General features: G+C 31.5%; 1 protein-coding gene and 1 pseudogene across 1 annotated transcript; both read right to left on the bottom strand.

Annotated features, from left to right (window-relative positions):
• Positions 1-1,134: 1,134 nt before the first annotated feature.
• On the bottom strand, positions 1,135-2,072 carry LOC129873810 (uncharacterized). Its single transcript, XM_055948998.1, has 2 exons — positions 1,416-2,072; positions 1,135-1,329 (listed from the first exon to the last, which is right to left on the bottom strand). Exons 1-2 carry the CDS (start codon positions 1,884-1,886, stop codon positions 1,276-1,278), a joined length of 525 nt encoding a protein of 174 aa, XP_055804973.1. The 5' UTR covers positions 1,887-2,072; the 3' UTR covers positions 1,135-1,275.
• An 8,218-nt stretch (positions 2,073-10,290) lies between these two features.
• Positions 10,291-14,722, bottom strand: LOC129872750 (uncharacterized; annotated as a pseudogene).
• Positions 14,723-15,061: the final 339 nt, after the last annotated feature.

Raw genomic sequence — 15,061 nt, 5'->3', positions numbered from 1 at the left:
AAAAATTAACTTTGTAACATAATTGATGACAATCAACAATAACAAAACAATAATATGGCAAGAGCAGTACAATAATTATATACTCAAACTTGTCACTGATTCAGAATAAATTATAATTCATTAAAAATAAGTTTTTTTTTTAATGGAATTGATTGTAGATAGATATTGATTGAGATTAATAGATGATAGATGTTTTTATTAAATAAATTTTAAATATTAGAATTTGGCCCAAGTTATATGATCAATCACTGATTCTCAATTTTTTTAAAAAAATTTTCAAATATATTTGTGAAAGTGAAGAGAAAGAATATCAAGTATAGCAATAGGAAGCTTCTTCGCAAAATGGTTTGTGAGTTGCCAAGTACGTTTTGACCGGCAGCTCCTACGCTATGGGCATTATATGTATGTTGTCACTGTAATATTCAAATGCACATTTATCAACTCTGTTGAGTCAGATTCAGATTGGTAAAAGTGAAATCTATTTTGGAGTTTTGTGCTTCCTCCTCATCCAGCTGTTCCCCTCTGTCATTTTGAGTTTGACCATTTGACTTCCATTTCTATTTTTAAAAAAATAAAAATAATACTAATAATATACAAATATTGTAGTTGAAGAACAAGAAGGAAATAAGGAATAATATGTCATGTACCTTAGTACTAGTACTAGTATTTTGCAATGAACTTTGAACGCCCTTAAAAAAAATAAAAGAATTGACATACTTATTTTACCACAATAATATTAATTAATATTAGTTTTAGATTTTCAAAAATAATTTAAAAAATTGTTAAGAATAAAACATGAAATAACATATATTTTTGTCTTGATATGTTACAAGTAAAAATTAAAAAAAATATATTTTTAATATAGCATATAAATAAAAATGATAAGAATTACGTATTATTTAAATATGATGTCAACTTATGGCTCGAAATGAATCAAGATTCTCATCCTGAAATTGATGGCTTGGTGGCCTTCTCAATCATCTTTAACCGAAATGCCCTTATAGTTGTCATTTCATCTGAGAAATTATACGACCTAGACATGATTGAACTCCCAACTTGTACATATTTAACAATTGATTATTCAATCCAAAAAAAAAAAAAGAACACAATAGCTCTGAAAGATAGTACTAGTAGTAAATGATAAGAAGAATTAAACTCCAAACACTTGTACACAAAACAAATCAGAATCTATGTTGATTCAATTCTCCCAAACTTGAAAACTAAAAAAGCATAAGCCATCCCCAAAATACCTTGTAAAAATTTACTTACTAGTTTTCAATTAAAACGAAAGTCCATTTCCCTTCCACTACCAGACCCACTGTACACTTCCTGCAAAAATAAACAGAACAGTTATATCAAAGACTCGATTTTTACTAGATACTTAACTAACTAATTTTTGCATAAATAAAACGTACCTTGGTGGATTGAGGTAGGTCTTGAGGCCTTTTTTCATCATTTTTCTTGTCAATTTTCTTAGAGCCAAGATGAGATTTTTTTAGGCCTAATAGACCTTTCCACCTAGTAGAACTTTTGGGTATCCTCAAGGTAAAATCATCATCGTTATCGTCATTGAGGAGTTCATCACGAATAGTAGTAGTCTTGTGTGTGTCTTTGAAGGGCAACAATCTGCCTTTAGAGAAAAGTTCGTCAGCACTAAGCATGGAATAATTAGTGACGGAGAATTCAAAGTCAGAGGAAACAGGAACATCCCTCCTCTCATTATTCTTCATCATCATCTGTTGAGAAGAATTAATTGAAGAGTCAATGAAGTCATTGGAGAAGGAGATTCTTGGACTCATTGAATAAACATTGTCGTTGTTGATGTTGTTGTTGTTGTTGTGGTCAGTGGATGAGTTACTTTTGTTGTACATTTCTAAGCATGCCATGAAGAGGAAGAGGAGTGACTATTTACTCTCAACATAACATAGTGACTAGTGTGTGTGTGTGTGAGAGAGAGAGAGAGTTGGTATTGCAAAATAAGACCCCAACCACCCTTGGCCACAACCCCTCACTACTCCCAATTGTTGCTTCAATAAATTCCTAAGGGGACCCCCTTTCTCTGAGCTAATACCCACGACTACATGTCTCTATTTATATCATTATCAGGAGTATAGGCCCTGCGATCTTGGAGTAACAACAAAAAAGCCTCTTTTTTCTCTTCCCTTTTTCAAATTTAATGGCTAGACTAATTTAAATTAGCTCTTCATTAAAACTAGATATTTTGTAACGTCCATTAAATAGAAAAACCGCCCCTATTTCTTCCTCCATTTTAAAATAAGAGAATTATTGAGTCTTTTTTTATAGTTCAAAATAAGTGAATTATTCAAAGTTCAAGAAAATTATTAAAAATTTCTTTCATTTTTGTCCCTCATTTACATTTTTTAGGTGATAATTTCAAGAAAGTTAATTATTCATATTTATGATTTTACTTTAAATTATTTATATTTTCAAAAATATTTTGAGAATAACTTAAAGGGCAAAAGTGGTGTTCAGTTTATGTTCTAAACTTTTTTTCTTAATGGTGTGCATTACCTCAAGAATTCACTTACTCTCCCTGTTCCATTTTACTTGTCAAATTTTGACTTGACACATCTATTAAGAAATCAATGATTGATATAGTGAGTTTACCATTTTACCCTTATTAATCACTAAAGCCATAATCAAAATTCCAAAATATTTTGGTACTCTAAGTCTATAGATGGATTGATCATTTAAGATTTCAAAAAATTCTACACATTCCAAAGATATTAACTCTCTCAATAAATTAAGGATATAATAGGTAAAAAAAAATATACTTTCTTGATTTGTCAAATTTAATAAGTAAAAAAGAAAAGGTGAATTAAAAAAAATTACAAATAAAAAAAACAAGGCGAGTATTTTGAAATGGAGGGAATAGTAACGATTTGAATTCAAGGGAAAAAGAATCACATTTATGTTAGAAAGAGGAGAGGCTCTTTATTTCTTTTTCCCTTATGCATTCAATATACGAAATTTATTGCCTAGGCTAATCTAGATTCGAGCAAACACTCCTTAGTAATACTCCCTGTATTCCATATTAATTGAATTTCTAAGGTAATACAAAAAAAGTATTTTTTTTGAATTATATTTTTCTCTATTATCCTTTTGTTTAATCAATCCCATAAAGATATTTAAATGTGAAATCATAAATATAAGTAATGCTTTATTAGAGTATAACTTTGTAAGTAGTGTAGTTTAACTCCTAGAAAATTATAAAATTTCATTAATGGAAAGGGTAAACAAAGAAAAAAATTTAAATATTTCTCTTGAATTTTAAACAATTCAACTATTTTGAACAATAAAAAAAATTCTAAAAATTCAGTTAATATAAAATAGAGGGAGTAGTACTTAATAATTTGGTGTAGTTCAACACAACCTGATAACAAAATTTTGTTCTTATAGTTCAAATTCAAAATCTTTCAGAGTGAATGGATCATATCCATATCACAAAAGGAAAATTTTTTTTTTTTATGCGCACGCTATAGAAGACATTTTTTTATATATATTGACTAGTTTAACAAAATATGATCCCTCTCCTCAATATCTAATTCAAAGGGTTATTGACATAATAACCCTACACGAAATAAAATATGACCGGAGGATAGTTAACATCATTAGTACAATTATATTTTGACAAAATACCAGTCACATTTTGACTATATGGTGGATGTACATGGATATCAAATCAAAGATGGTGATGTTTTTGGCATGGCGTATTAGTTTGGTCTTATTGGATCGTTTAATACTTAGAATAAAATTAATAATCTCCAGATAAAATAAAATTCTCCAGCGAAGGAAGCCAAATTGTCACTTCATTATGTTTTTTCATTGAGTGGCCATTCCTTGGACGTTTTCTTCTGTTAGTTGAATGACTTTTCTTTTTCGTTATCTTTTTTTCTTTGACGTGCCGTTTTATAGTGTTCCGTGCATTCATTCCCAAAATCAATTCTTTGATTGGGATATAATAAGTTGGAAAATAATTTCGTCTTGTAAGTGCCCATCCAGTGTGTGTCCAAATCCGATTTGAGCCTATAATAGGACAAGAAAAAATTGGCAGAAATTGGACCATATTTACTATTTAGTATTCCATCAAATATTCAAATTTGGGTTGTGGATTCATACAATATATTGTTAAAATATGAAAAGATTGGAATATACTCCTCCGATCCATAGTATATGATATCTTTAGTATTTACATTTAATTTAAAATAAATATTTGTTTATATAATTAAAAAGATGTTAAATTTTTTTTTACTTTCAAATCTACCCTTATTTAGATAAGCGGATTTTTATAATAACTACATAGGTGAAGTATGATAATTATAGAGCGAGTGTAGATCTTATTTCTTTCTCGTGAATATAAAAAGGTTGTTTTCGAAAGATCCACGGCTCAAGTAACGCATATCAAAATAGTTTGAACAAAAAAATTCATAAATAAAGAGGACATAGCAAATAATAAGAAACATAACATTCAGAAAATAAGGAACAACTACAACAATCAAATAATGTGATAATCGAAGTACAAGAAATAATAAACTGTAACAAAAATCATAGAATACGAAACTAGGGTAATAATGCTACTACTAATGGTATGCATGAGAAATTAACAGGTACAGTTCAACTAACTACCACCAATTGCCTATTCTCAGGAAAGTAATACACGCTCAGCTGCCTACTTTAATTTTCTATCTTAATCTTTAACTTATATATTCTCATATCTAAGATCATATCCTCGTTATCTCTACCTTTTCTTAAATCCATCATAGACAACTTCTCATACTTGCGTGCTCAGGGTCATTTGCACATCTTCTCTTCATGTATTTAAACTATCTTAGTCTTGCTTTTCTTAATTTATTCACAACGGAGGCTACTCCACCTTATCCTAAATATTTTCATTCTTAATTTTATTTATTCTAATCTTTCTACACATTCACCTAAACATCTTCATTTTTACAACTCTCATTTTATGAACATGTGAATTTAGTGTAAACCATATTAAATAGATACAATTTAGTTAATCAATTTAGTAAAAAAAATATCTCTTACTTTAGGAGTAAGTAAATTTTCTAAGTGTGTTCAAACTAAAAATAATATGTAAATGGACTTTTTTTGTCTTATTAGTTTAGTGCCTTGGGGTGACATTTCGTTTTCATTATCTCTTCGACGTGCTGGTATATAGTGTTCCGTGCATTCATTCCCTAGAATCAATTCTTTGATCATTTCGGCTTTTAAGTGCCCATCCAGTGTATGTCAAAAATCCAATTTTAGCTTTTAATGAGACGAGAGAAATAGGCACAAATTTTGACCATATTTAGTACACATCAAAATATTCAAACTTGTGTTGTCGATTTCATAAAATATTGTAAAATAAAATAAAATTAGGATATACACAAAGTAAAGGTGGGGTCTTGGCAGGAAATATATGAATCTAAAAAGATTCAAAGACGAGAGTAAATGGTAATAATAAATTGGGGATGGGACATTGGATTTTTCAACAGCTTAAAAATGTTTTAAATGCAAATACTAGTTACTCCGTTCGTTACTATTTTTGTGTTACTCCCTCCATTTCTATTTACTCGTTAAAAATTTTAAATTTGATTTCCTTTTTTACTTATTAATTTTAACTAATTAAAAAAGGATAATTTTTTTCTTTCATTATACTCTTAATTTATGAACATTAGAAAAATGTAATGAGTAAATATATTTAAAATTCTATTAATTAATATGGATAAAATGATAAACTTATTATATCAATCATTATTTTCTTAATAGGTGTGCCAAGTCAAAATTTGACTAGTAAAAAAGAACGGAGGGAGTATCATTTTAGGTTTCTTCATTTAAGAAATTAAGTTTACGATTGCACCTTTATTTAATGTTCACTTGAAGTAAGTTTTCAATAAATGAACATAAATTAATTTATTTTAATTAATAAAATTCACCAATGAACATGAAATAATTATTTTGTTTTCTATGTTAATCAAATTCATGCTTTTAAGATTAATGTATTAATTTTGTGAAATAATAAATATTAAAAAATATTTATTTTTTAATAAAAATAATATATAAATAGAAACGAAGGAAGTACCGGCTAAGACAGGAAAGAGGGTAGACAGAAAGGCAGAAAATCACAGAATAAAGGGTAAAAGGGGAGGTTGGCTTTTGCTTACAGAAATGCAGAAAGATGCTGTAGTAGTAGTGCAGATGGCATCCATGGGCTAATATGGTTGACTCCCCTTTGACTTGTATTTTTATCATACTACTACTAGCACTAATGAATGAGTTGGCTAGGGGACCACGTGATCTTGATCTCCATAACCCCATTAATTAAACCTCTAGTCTTTTGTCAATTTTAGACCATACTTTTGTAGTGCGCTAATTTTTTAGATCGAGCTAAAAAAGAATTTTTTTGTTTATATATATAAAAGATAGAATGTGTTAGTAAAGAGGTGCGAGACGTACGTTGTTGAAGAAATTATGAAATGTAGTGATATGAATATTGAGAATTTTGATAAAATTTTATTGAGTGTTGTCGCATTGAGAGGTGTGGGATAGCCTCCTGCTTTCCTCTCGTCATTATAGTAGTATTATTTAGTTATTGCATAGTTTTTATTATTTTATGTGTCTTAATGTATTGTTGTTGTATTTATGTTGTGTCTTACTACTTTGTTGTCTCTTTTTTATATCATAATATCTAGCATCAGTTGCTTTCATTTTAAACTGACAATATATCGAACACAATTTAACTATTTAGATTAGTGTATACTTGAAAAACAAACCGGAGGTATTGTTGCATGTACTTAATCTTTTATTTTGTTCATAGTTAAAATATGTTCATTTGTGATTTATGCACCCTGAGGATAGGACAAAGTGGGATGCAGCTTTTGCAGATATTGAAAGGTTACAAGTTTGAAATGAGGGGTCAAAAGTATATATTAATCAAAAACTCAGAAAATATTAATAGGCACACGTTTTGTATACCCATTCAGAGCTACAATTAAAGTGCACCAAATGGATCAGTCAAAACAAAGCACACAGTGGATGGTAAGCTCTGAGTTTCTCCAGGTTCCAGCTGTTCACTATCTTCACTTCCTTTAATTAGTGCAACATGCCAATTACTTTAGGACATGTTGATAATTTTGGGATAAAGTTTTAGTATCCTTTAATTCATTATTTGGTTATAAATTTTGTAATAATTTATCTCAAGATTAATAATTAGTATTGAGATAAGTTATTTCTATTTTTGAGTGGAATAATAATTGTGAATTAACCTATCATGAAATAAAATAATTAAAATAACAAAATTATCACTAATTTAAATGACAAACATATCACCTCAAATCCTTTTTATGTATCCATTTTCACATCCTTTATATTTATGGAGGATTTTTTTAAAAAACAAACAACCTATTCCAAAATATTATACCATTGATATTAATTTTAATACAATAAACCAAACATTCACTAAAAAATAATACTAGAATAACTAATTTCAACGTAATTGATCCTGTCATAACTTATTTTCAAACCATAAAGACCACTTAAAGTTGGATACAAGCTGTCACTTGCATCATGCCAAGGATTTTGGCTAAGCCGATCGACCATTTTCAAAAAAAAGTAGGCCAATCGAATTGTTCCTATTTATCGAAGCTTGTGGACAAGACTTCTCATGAAAAGATTAGTGGAAATGTTATTTTCATAAGAAACAGTAGCTATATGGAAATTGCACAAATCAATTTACGTAAATGGATATTATTGTATGATGGACAAGAAGTTGTTCAAATCTGGGTTGTTTCCCTCCACTTAGAAGCTATATGGAAAATGTTGTGAACCAAATCTTGAAGCTGTTGGACTTGATAATTTTCATGTGCAAACTTTAGAAAAAATTTACTAAAGTACACATCTTATATTACCATATTTATTAAAAATTTCAACCATTTAAAAAATTTATCAAAATTCCTACTTTTATTTCTCTCTCTTCCCTCACCCGATACATTCAGCAAAATCCTTCTTCATCGCCTAAAACCCTCTTTTCTCGTCTTTCTCTCTCACATTTTTCGATTTTACAGTTCAAAAAAGAAGGAAACACCTTAATCTTCGCCTCAAATCACGCTCACGTACTAAAGGTTAACTCTAAGGCGCAATTGTAAGTTGCATTTTTCAAAAGAGGTATTAGTATTTCTGCATATGTTTTCTTAAAGTTACTGGTTTAATGTCAAATTTTTTTGCTTCAAATTCTTTCAAAATATACTGATTCATATGGAAATCGGTCCGTCCTTTAGTATTGGTCTCACCCAACTGATTTCTCAATATCGAAATCGAATACCTAATGTTACTGAAGTTGTTGATTGTGGGTTCCATGAAGATAGGTCCAAACAAGGTAAATACATAGTAGGCACCAAGAATTTGCAAATGGCGAAGGCTAAGAAGATTGAATGCTCTGGTTCAGAGTATAAAGCCGAAGAAGCTTCTGAAAAAGCTTCAAAAAAGGAGGGAAAAAGTAGATTTCGCAATTACACGCCCAAATTTATCATAGGTTCAACTTTTTCTCTAATTATTTTTTATTTTAAATACAACATATCATGAACAGTAGTTATAATTTTGTTGCGTCCAGTTATATGCAAATGTATCAATATCAATCAAATGTATCAGTAACTATATTTAACAGTAGGATTACATGTATCAATAATCATGTATTATAGCATGAGATGTATCAACAAATTTATTCAAATCGTACAAATATGTGTATTGAGAATGATACATTTGTTTAAAGTTGTTATTGATACATTTGAATAATAATTGTTGTTCGTAAGGTAGATCAAATTTGATACTTATACATTTGTGTAAAATTGAGGCTGATACATTTATTAAAATTTGATAATGATACATTTCTTTAAATCAAAAACATATACATTTGATCAAAATATATTACTGTAACATTTCATTATAACTAATAATGATACATTTGAATTAAAATTGTTACTAATATATTTCATTAAAAATGTATATAGACACACTTGACTAAACATGACAATGATACTGATACATATTGATACATTTGACTAAACATGATACTGATACATATAAATGTATTTGACTAAATATGATACTGATTTCTGTGATTAATTTTTTTTTGATACATTCCTACTGTTTTCATATCTAAATAAATTTGTGTTTTTTTTCAGGCATATAATTTTGTGTATCATGCTATTTATTTGTATAATTTTCAGTAAGTTATTGGTTAGTTGTCACTCTTTGACGCACTATTATGTATATACAAGCTTTTAAGTATTTACTTTGTGTTATTACTGCAGGGTATGAAATATATTATAAAAAATATTCCACTCACTCATTAAGGTTTGGTACATCTTATAACCCAAATTTTGTGACTGATTTTCTATTGTCAATAAGAGAAGAAGGTATTTAATTATTTCGGCAAACTATATTTGGTTCTTACCTCAATATCCCTCAGTGTAATTTTCAAAGATAAATTACAAAATGTATCTTGCTTCTTCAGTTGGAGCACAACAATCCCAATGAATTGCACATTAGACACATACAGGGTAACGTCTTACATTTCTCTATCAAAGAATTTGCCATCATTATCGATTTGAGATGCACGGGTAATATCTTAAATTTTGCATATCCTCACTCCCCTCCTAGCAGGTTGTTAGAGAAGTATTTTCCTGATAGCAAATCTGATATTAATAAAAATCATTTGGTTCAGAGATTTTCGTTGGGCAATTGGGACAATAATGAAGATGCACTTCAAATGGCCATTTTGTACTTCATTCATACCCTTTTTTTTCTCAACTTGGTGATACAACCATACTAGTGGATGATATTAGAATGGTTGAGGATAGTCGGTACGAGCATTTTCAATAGGGTCAACTCGTATACTTCAAATTGATGAGAAGTATGAGACAATAATTTATAACTGTTAAATAGTTGTATCGTTTGGGAGGCATTCCCTACGCATTAAATGCATGGATGTATGAATGTGCATCAATAGTGCACCCCGATATTGCAGTTAAAGAGGGAAATTAAATTTCAAGAATATGTAATTGGCGAGTGGCTGATCTTAAGCCTAAATATGAAATGTTTATGTCTAGCATCTTTAGCGAGGTAAATTAGAAATACTCTGTCATTTAATACAATTATTATTCAATTATCATAATGATTTGATAAATGTATCATTTTAGACTTAATCAATTTAACATACATTCTTACATTTTTTGGCGGGGGCTGTTTGATTTTATCCTTCCTTTTTAGAATTCATGCACGCCAAGCTTGATGGTAAGAAATATCAATCCAGTACACTTCTTTCACAACATCAATTATATCATTTGAGCTGTCAATTCTTTATGATTGACCAATTTAGGAGCTGTCACCCCACTAACAAATCCAACGGTTGCTTGGACCTTGGTTAATTTTCTATCTCCCAATGGACATGTATGTTCACCATTGAAGTACCTCACTTTGAATACATCTAAATTTTTTTCCGACAAGATGCCTTCATACACTAACTACAGTCTTCTGAAAAATATACTAATACATAACTATATTATATGTATCAAATATATTATAGATGAACAACGACACACATAAAAAAATTCAACAAACTGCTGAAATTGAGAAATAATACACTATTAATAAACAATAAATTAATAATCAAAAATTTTTAAATTCAAATCAATATAGTTTGTATCAGAAAATAAATTATCCATATTGATTGATATATGTTACAGTTATTGATACATTATATATGTCATAACATTTCGAAAATAAAAGAATAGAAACACATTATCATCATCATCTAAAATCAATGTATCAAAATATCTATTTATCATATTAAGAAGGTCTTAACAGCACATACAATATCAACATTTATCAATTTACCAACATAAAATTAAATTACAATTTATCATTACTTATCTATATAAAAAAAATTATGAATATCTTAATTGTCAGTGCACTACTAATACTTACATACCTCTTTTTATCATATCTCTTAACCTTGAAATTGAAATTATGCTCAACCTTGTATTTCGCCATCACTGATACGAGTGTTGCTTTATCCTTATACAATTATTTCTCCATCACATCAGTATTGTTTGTATCTGTAATGTGATTTGTTACTTCTAATTTCGATATATAATACGAATCACCAACTCTTGCTTCAACCACAGCAAGAGTGTCACGACCTAACCCTGTGGGCCACGACTGGGGTCCGACCTGGACCCCCGTATACATATTTGTCAACTGTAGTCAAATTGAACTATGAGCAAAGCGATACTACTCACAAAAACCCCAATGAGTTAAAACTTTTTTGTGTACGTGTGGCATCTTTCATTCATATCGTATCATGATAGAGAATGCAAGCCGATAAGACTGTCATAACGTAAAAACATTTACAACGTGCCGTATAGGCACAGTCGAAATAAATTCAAGAACAACCCACACATACATGTCTACAGACCTCTAAGAATAGGAACGACAACATATGGCAGGACAGGGGCCCCGCTGTACCCCTGTGTAACCAAATATATACATCGGTGGTTTGGTACCAAAACTTGGCTCCGAATCAATAGAGCTTCTTCTAAACTTGCTGAGTGGAATCTTGAGCTGGTGGACTCCCAAAATCTGTATTGTGCTTGCGGGCATGAAACGCAGCCCCCCCCCCCCCCCCCCGAAGAAAGGAGGGTCAGTACGATATATGTACTGAGTATATAAGCATAACATAACTGAGATAACAACTGAACCAAGGATGCAGGAAACCAAGTATAACATTTAATAGGGTACTGTACCTGCACCTTACAAAATAAAGTCATGTATATCACTATCACATACCGTATCTGGCCCGCTCGGAGACTCGGTGTTACAAATTTATCTTTATGTCATCATAAGCATAAATATACCATAATCAGCCCATTAATGAGACTCGGTCTGCAATCATGTCGTCTTATCATTGCATTCACATAGCATACCCGGCCCTTGGTGGTGCTCGATCATACCCGGTCCTTGTTGGGACTCGGTAAATATTTATATCATCTTATATCATACCCGACCCCTTTTTGGGACTTCGGTCATACCCGGCCCTCTATGGGACTCGATAAGGATATGTAAACCATATGCACAAGCAGAGTAGTAAGTAACCATATGCAAGCTAGATCATTACCTCAGAGATAGTATCATGTTTAACTTAAAGCTAAGATATGCCAAAAGAAGAGAGAGAATAAGCTCTATATAGTCTGTACTTTCCTTCAGGTGATCTTCATATACATATTACATACCCGGCCCTTCAGAGGCTTGGTGAACTACTATGGCATTGTAATCTTATTTTCGTATCAATTATATCTCAATGGAAATGAGAGATAGCTTCACATACATTACATTCTGACACATAGAAGCCCTACTGGGCAATACTTAATCTTCACAGGAACTCTAATACTGAACAGTAGATAGGGGTTATGAGGCATACTCGGAATTCTGAGAATGGAATTATCCCCGCACTACATATACAATTCACTTAAGGCTAAACATTGCCAAAAGGAAAAAAAGATAGATGTACGAACTTACATCAAAACATGCCAAGAGAAAGCTTTACATACCTCTTGGGAGTTACCCTTTATCCTACTCGTCTCGTCTCGTCTTCTTCTGAACCTATTCAAAATGAAATTAATACGAATATCAACTACTCTTAGCTTTCTAGTATCTTAGGTTACACCTTAGTATTCATGGAATCTATTTCCTTAGTCGTTTCCTCGACTAGTTCTTTAGTTTGTTAAGGCGTTAACGAAAATTGGGCAGCACCTCCCCTATAATGTGCCCTATCCAAATTTCTAATTAGGTCCTTAAGAACTACAGCCAACCAACAACAACAACCTGCAGCAATGCATACCAACAATATACAATATAACTTCAAATGCCCCATTCAAAAAAATGATATCAAATAGGGTGTCTAGTCTTTATTCTATAACGCCTTTAATTATACGCAACAGGGGGTCATGTGGACTCTACCAGCAGCACCTTAACCCACATTAGATCATATTTAGGCCCTGCAACAACCAACCAATTCCCCTGCAGCAGTACTTCATAAGGCAATACTTTATTTCGGCGACAATTCAACCATAGCGACTACGTTTTAGCTTATTTCGAATGCCGAACTTTTCAAGCCTTTTCCCCAACTTCCATCAGATCCTAAGGTGTGTAATACACCCTAATTTAACCTCATAAACTTCAAATTAAAGGGGAAGAACTTACCTTTCCCGAAATTGGCTAGAACTTGTCAAATCGCAACTCGGAACTTCTTCAAACGCGCTGAAATTGAGCGGGCTGTTTGTGCGACTTGCTCGCTGCCCCAAGAAGTAAATTTATGTTATTAGCACCCTAAATTCATCGTAGTATACCTTAGATAATTTATTTATGGAGCGAAACTCGGAGGCGTACCTTGGCAGCCCCTAGGTCGTAGCTTTCCTCTCTTCTTCCTCTCACGTTTCTGTCCAATTTTTCCTAAGTGTACAGCTGAAGAAATGACTTCTTAGTCATCATAATATACATATATATGCATATATACATCTCCACGTGCTTGAGGAACACCATAGCTAATTAATTCACGAAGGAAAAATCGAAGAACTCACCTTTAATTCTTCAAAAATGTGGCTGCCTTGTTCCTTTTGGTTCTTCACGTTTTTCCTCTTATTTAGATGATGTTTTTGGATGGAAAATGAGTTAAGAGTCAGCCAACATATATATATACACCTCCTTATGAGGTGACACGTGGCAGCCCCCTAGGGTGACACGTGGCAGCCTCTTAGGGTGCCACCTCGTCCAAGCTTCCAACCCAAAACTGCCATGTGGCAGCATGGGGTCCATCCCAAGTAGGTGAGTCACCTACTTGCTTATCACCTGCCTGCTTGTCACCTGCTTACTTGTCACCTACTTGCTTGTTACCTGCTTGCTTCACTTTCGTAAGTTCGGAGACTAGTTTTCGCTCCCTTTCGTAGGTTCGTCATCTCATCTCATTTTAAGAGCCTATGCACTCCTTGCTACATAATCTCGACGTATACTCAAGTAGATTAAGTGTGTATGACTTCTAAGTTAGTAGATTACGCAAGAAAGTCAAGTTCCACGATTTGTTAGTTGACCTCCAACTCTTTTCAAATACTTATAACTCTATTTCCAACCTTCCCTATCACGGGGCATCACATCCTCCCTTCCTTAGAGTTATTTGGTAGTGCCATAGCTTATCCGGATCACATGATAATGTCTAAGGAACTGAAGAGACATTCCGAGTTAAAAAAAATATGGGGTGTAACAAAGAGCTTGAGTATCATTAGTCGTACCTTCAATACAAACGATTTCACCAGAAGTGCCATCAAACAAGCATATATGTCTAGCCATTTTATCCGATGTATCAATACAAAGTAGGTACATTGAGAAATCAGGCACATTTGTTTTTCAACTCAACGTACAATTTTATTCCCGTATCATTCCTAATTGTTAATGGAGACGAATTACCTTCTATTATGTATCGAATTTTCATATTTTTCCTCGACACATCGATATCCAATTCAACAACAATGGCAGTTTTCAAATTCATAAAAGAGATATTTTGCCCTATAACTATTCCATCACTCTTGTATTATTCATATTTCACATTGTTTTCCCAAAAACCTGAATGTCTCAACAATATTGATATATTCATCATATGGCTTTAAATCGATTTTTAATTTTTCTATTTTGATGCGTTTTGAAGAGAACTAAGATGAAAACAATTTAAATTTTGAAATGATGTTGGAGTTCATACGGATTACAGCTTCATAAGTAACTGACGGACGTGAATAGTAGAAATTAAATTATAATTAAAGTCGATTTTCTTATAAATCGTAACAGAAAATGTTAAGTAATATATCAAAACTATGAATTCGGCAATCTACTATGTATCTGGATTTTTTTAAAATCAAGAAATTTTTATAAATATTAAAAGAATAGAAATAGGATGCAATTTGTAGCTCGGGATTCCTTAAATTTTTACCAAACTTTA

This window comes from Solanum dulcamara, chromosome 11 (assembly GCF_947179165.1).
Source record: "Solanum dulcamara chromosome 11, daSolDulc1.2, whole genome shotgun sequence".
In the NCBI taxonomy this organism is placed as follows: domain Eukaryota; kingdom Viridiplantae; phylum Streptophyta; class Magnoliopsida; order Solanales; family Solanaceae; genus Solanum; species Solanum dulcamara.
Note: the sequence above shows the minus strand (reverse complement) of the source record. Positions and strands in the feature narration are given on the sequence as shown.

Coding starts and splice junctions, on each gene's coding strand:
- LOC129873810 (XM_055948998.1), bottom strand. CDS start 1,886: ATGGCATGCTTAGAAATGTACAACAAAAGTAACTCATCCACTGACCAC. Junction 1,330..1,415: donor ACCTACCTCAATCCACCAAG/GTACGTTTTATT, acceptor TTATTTTTGCAG/GAAGTGTACAGTGGGTCTGG.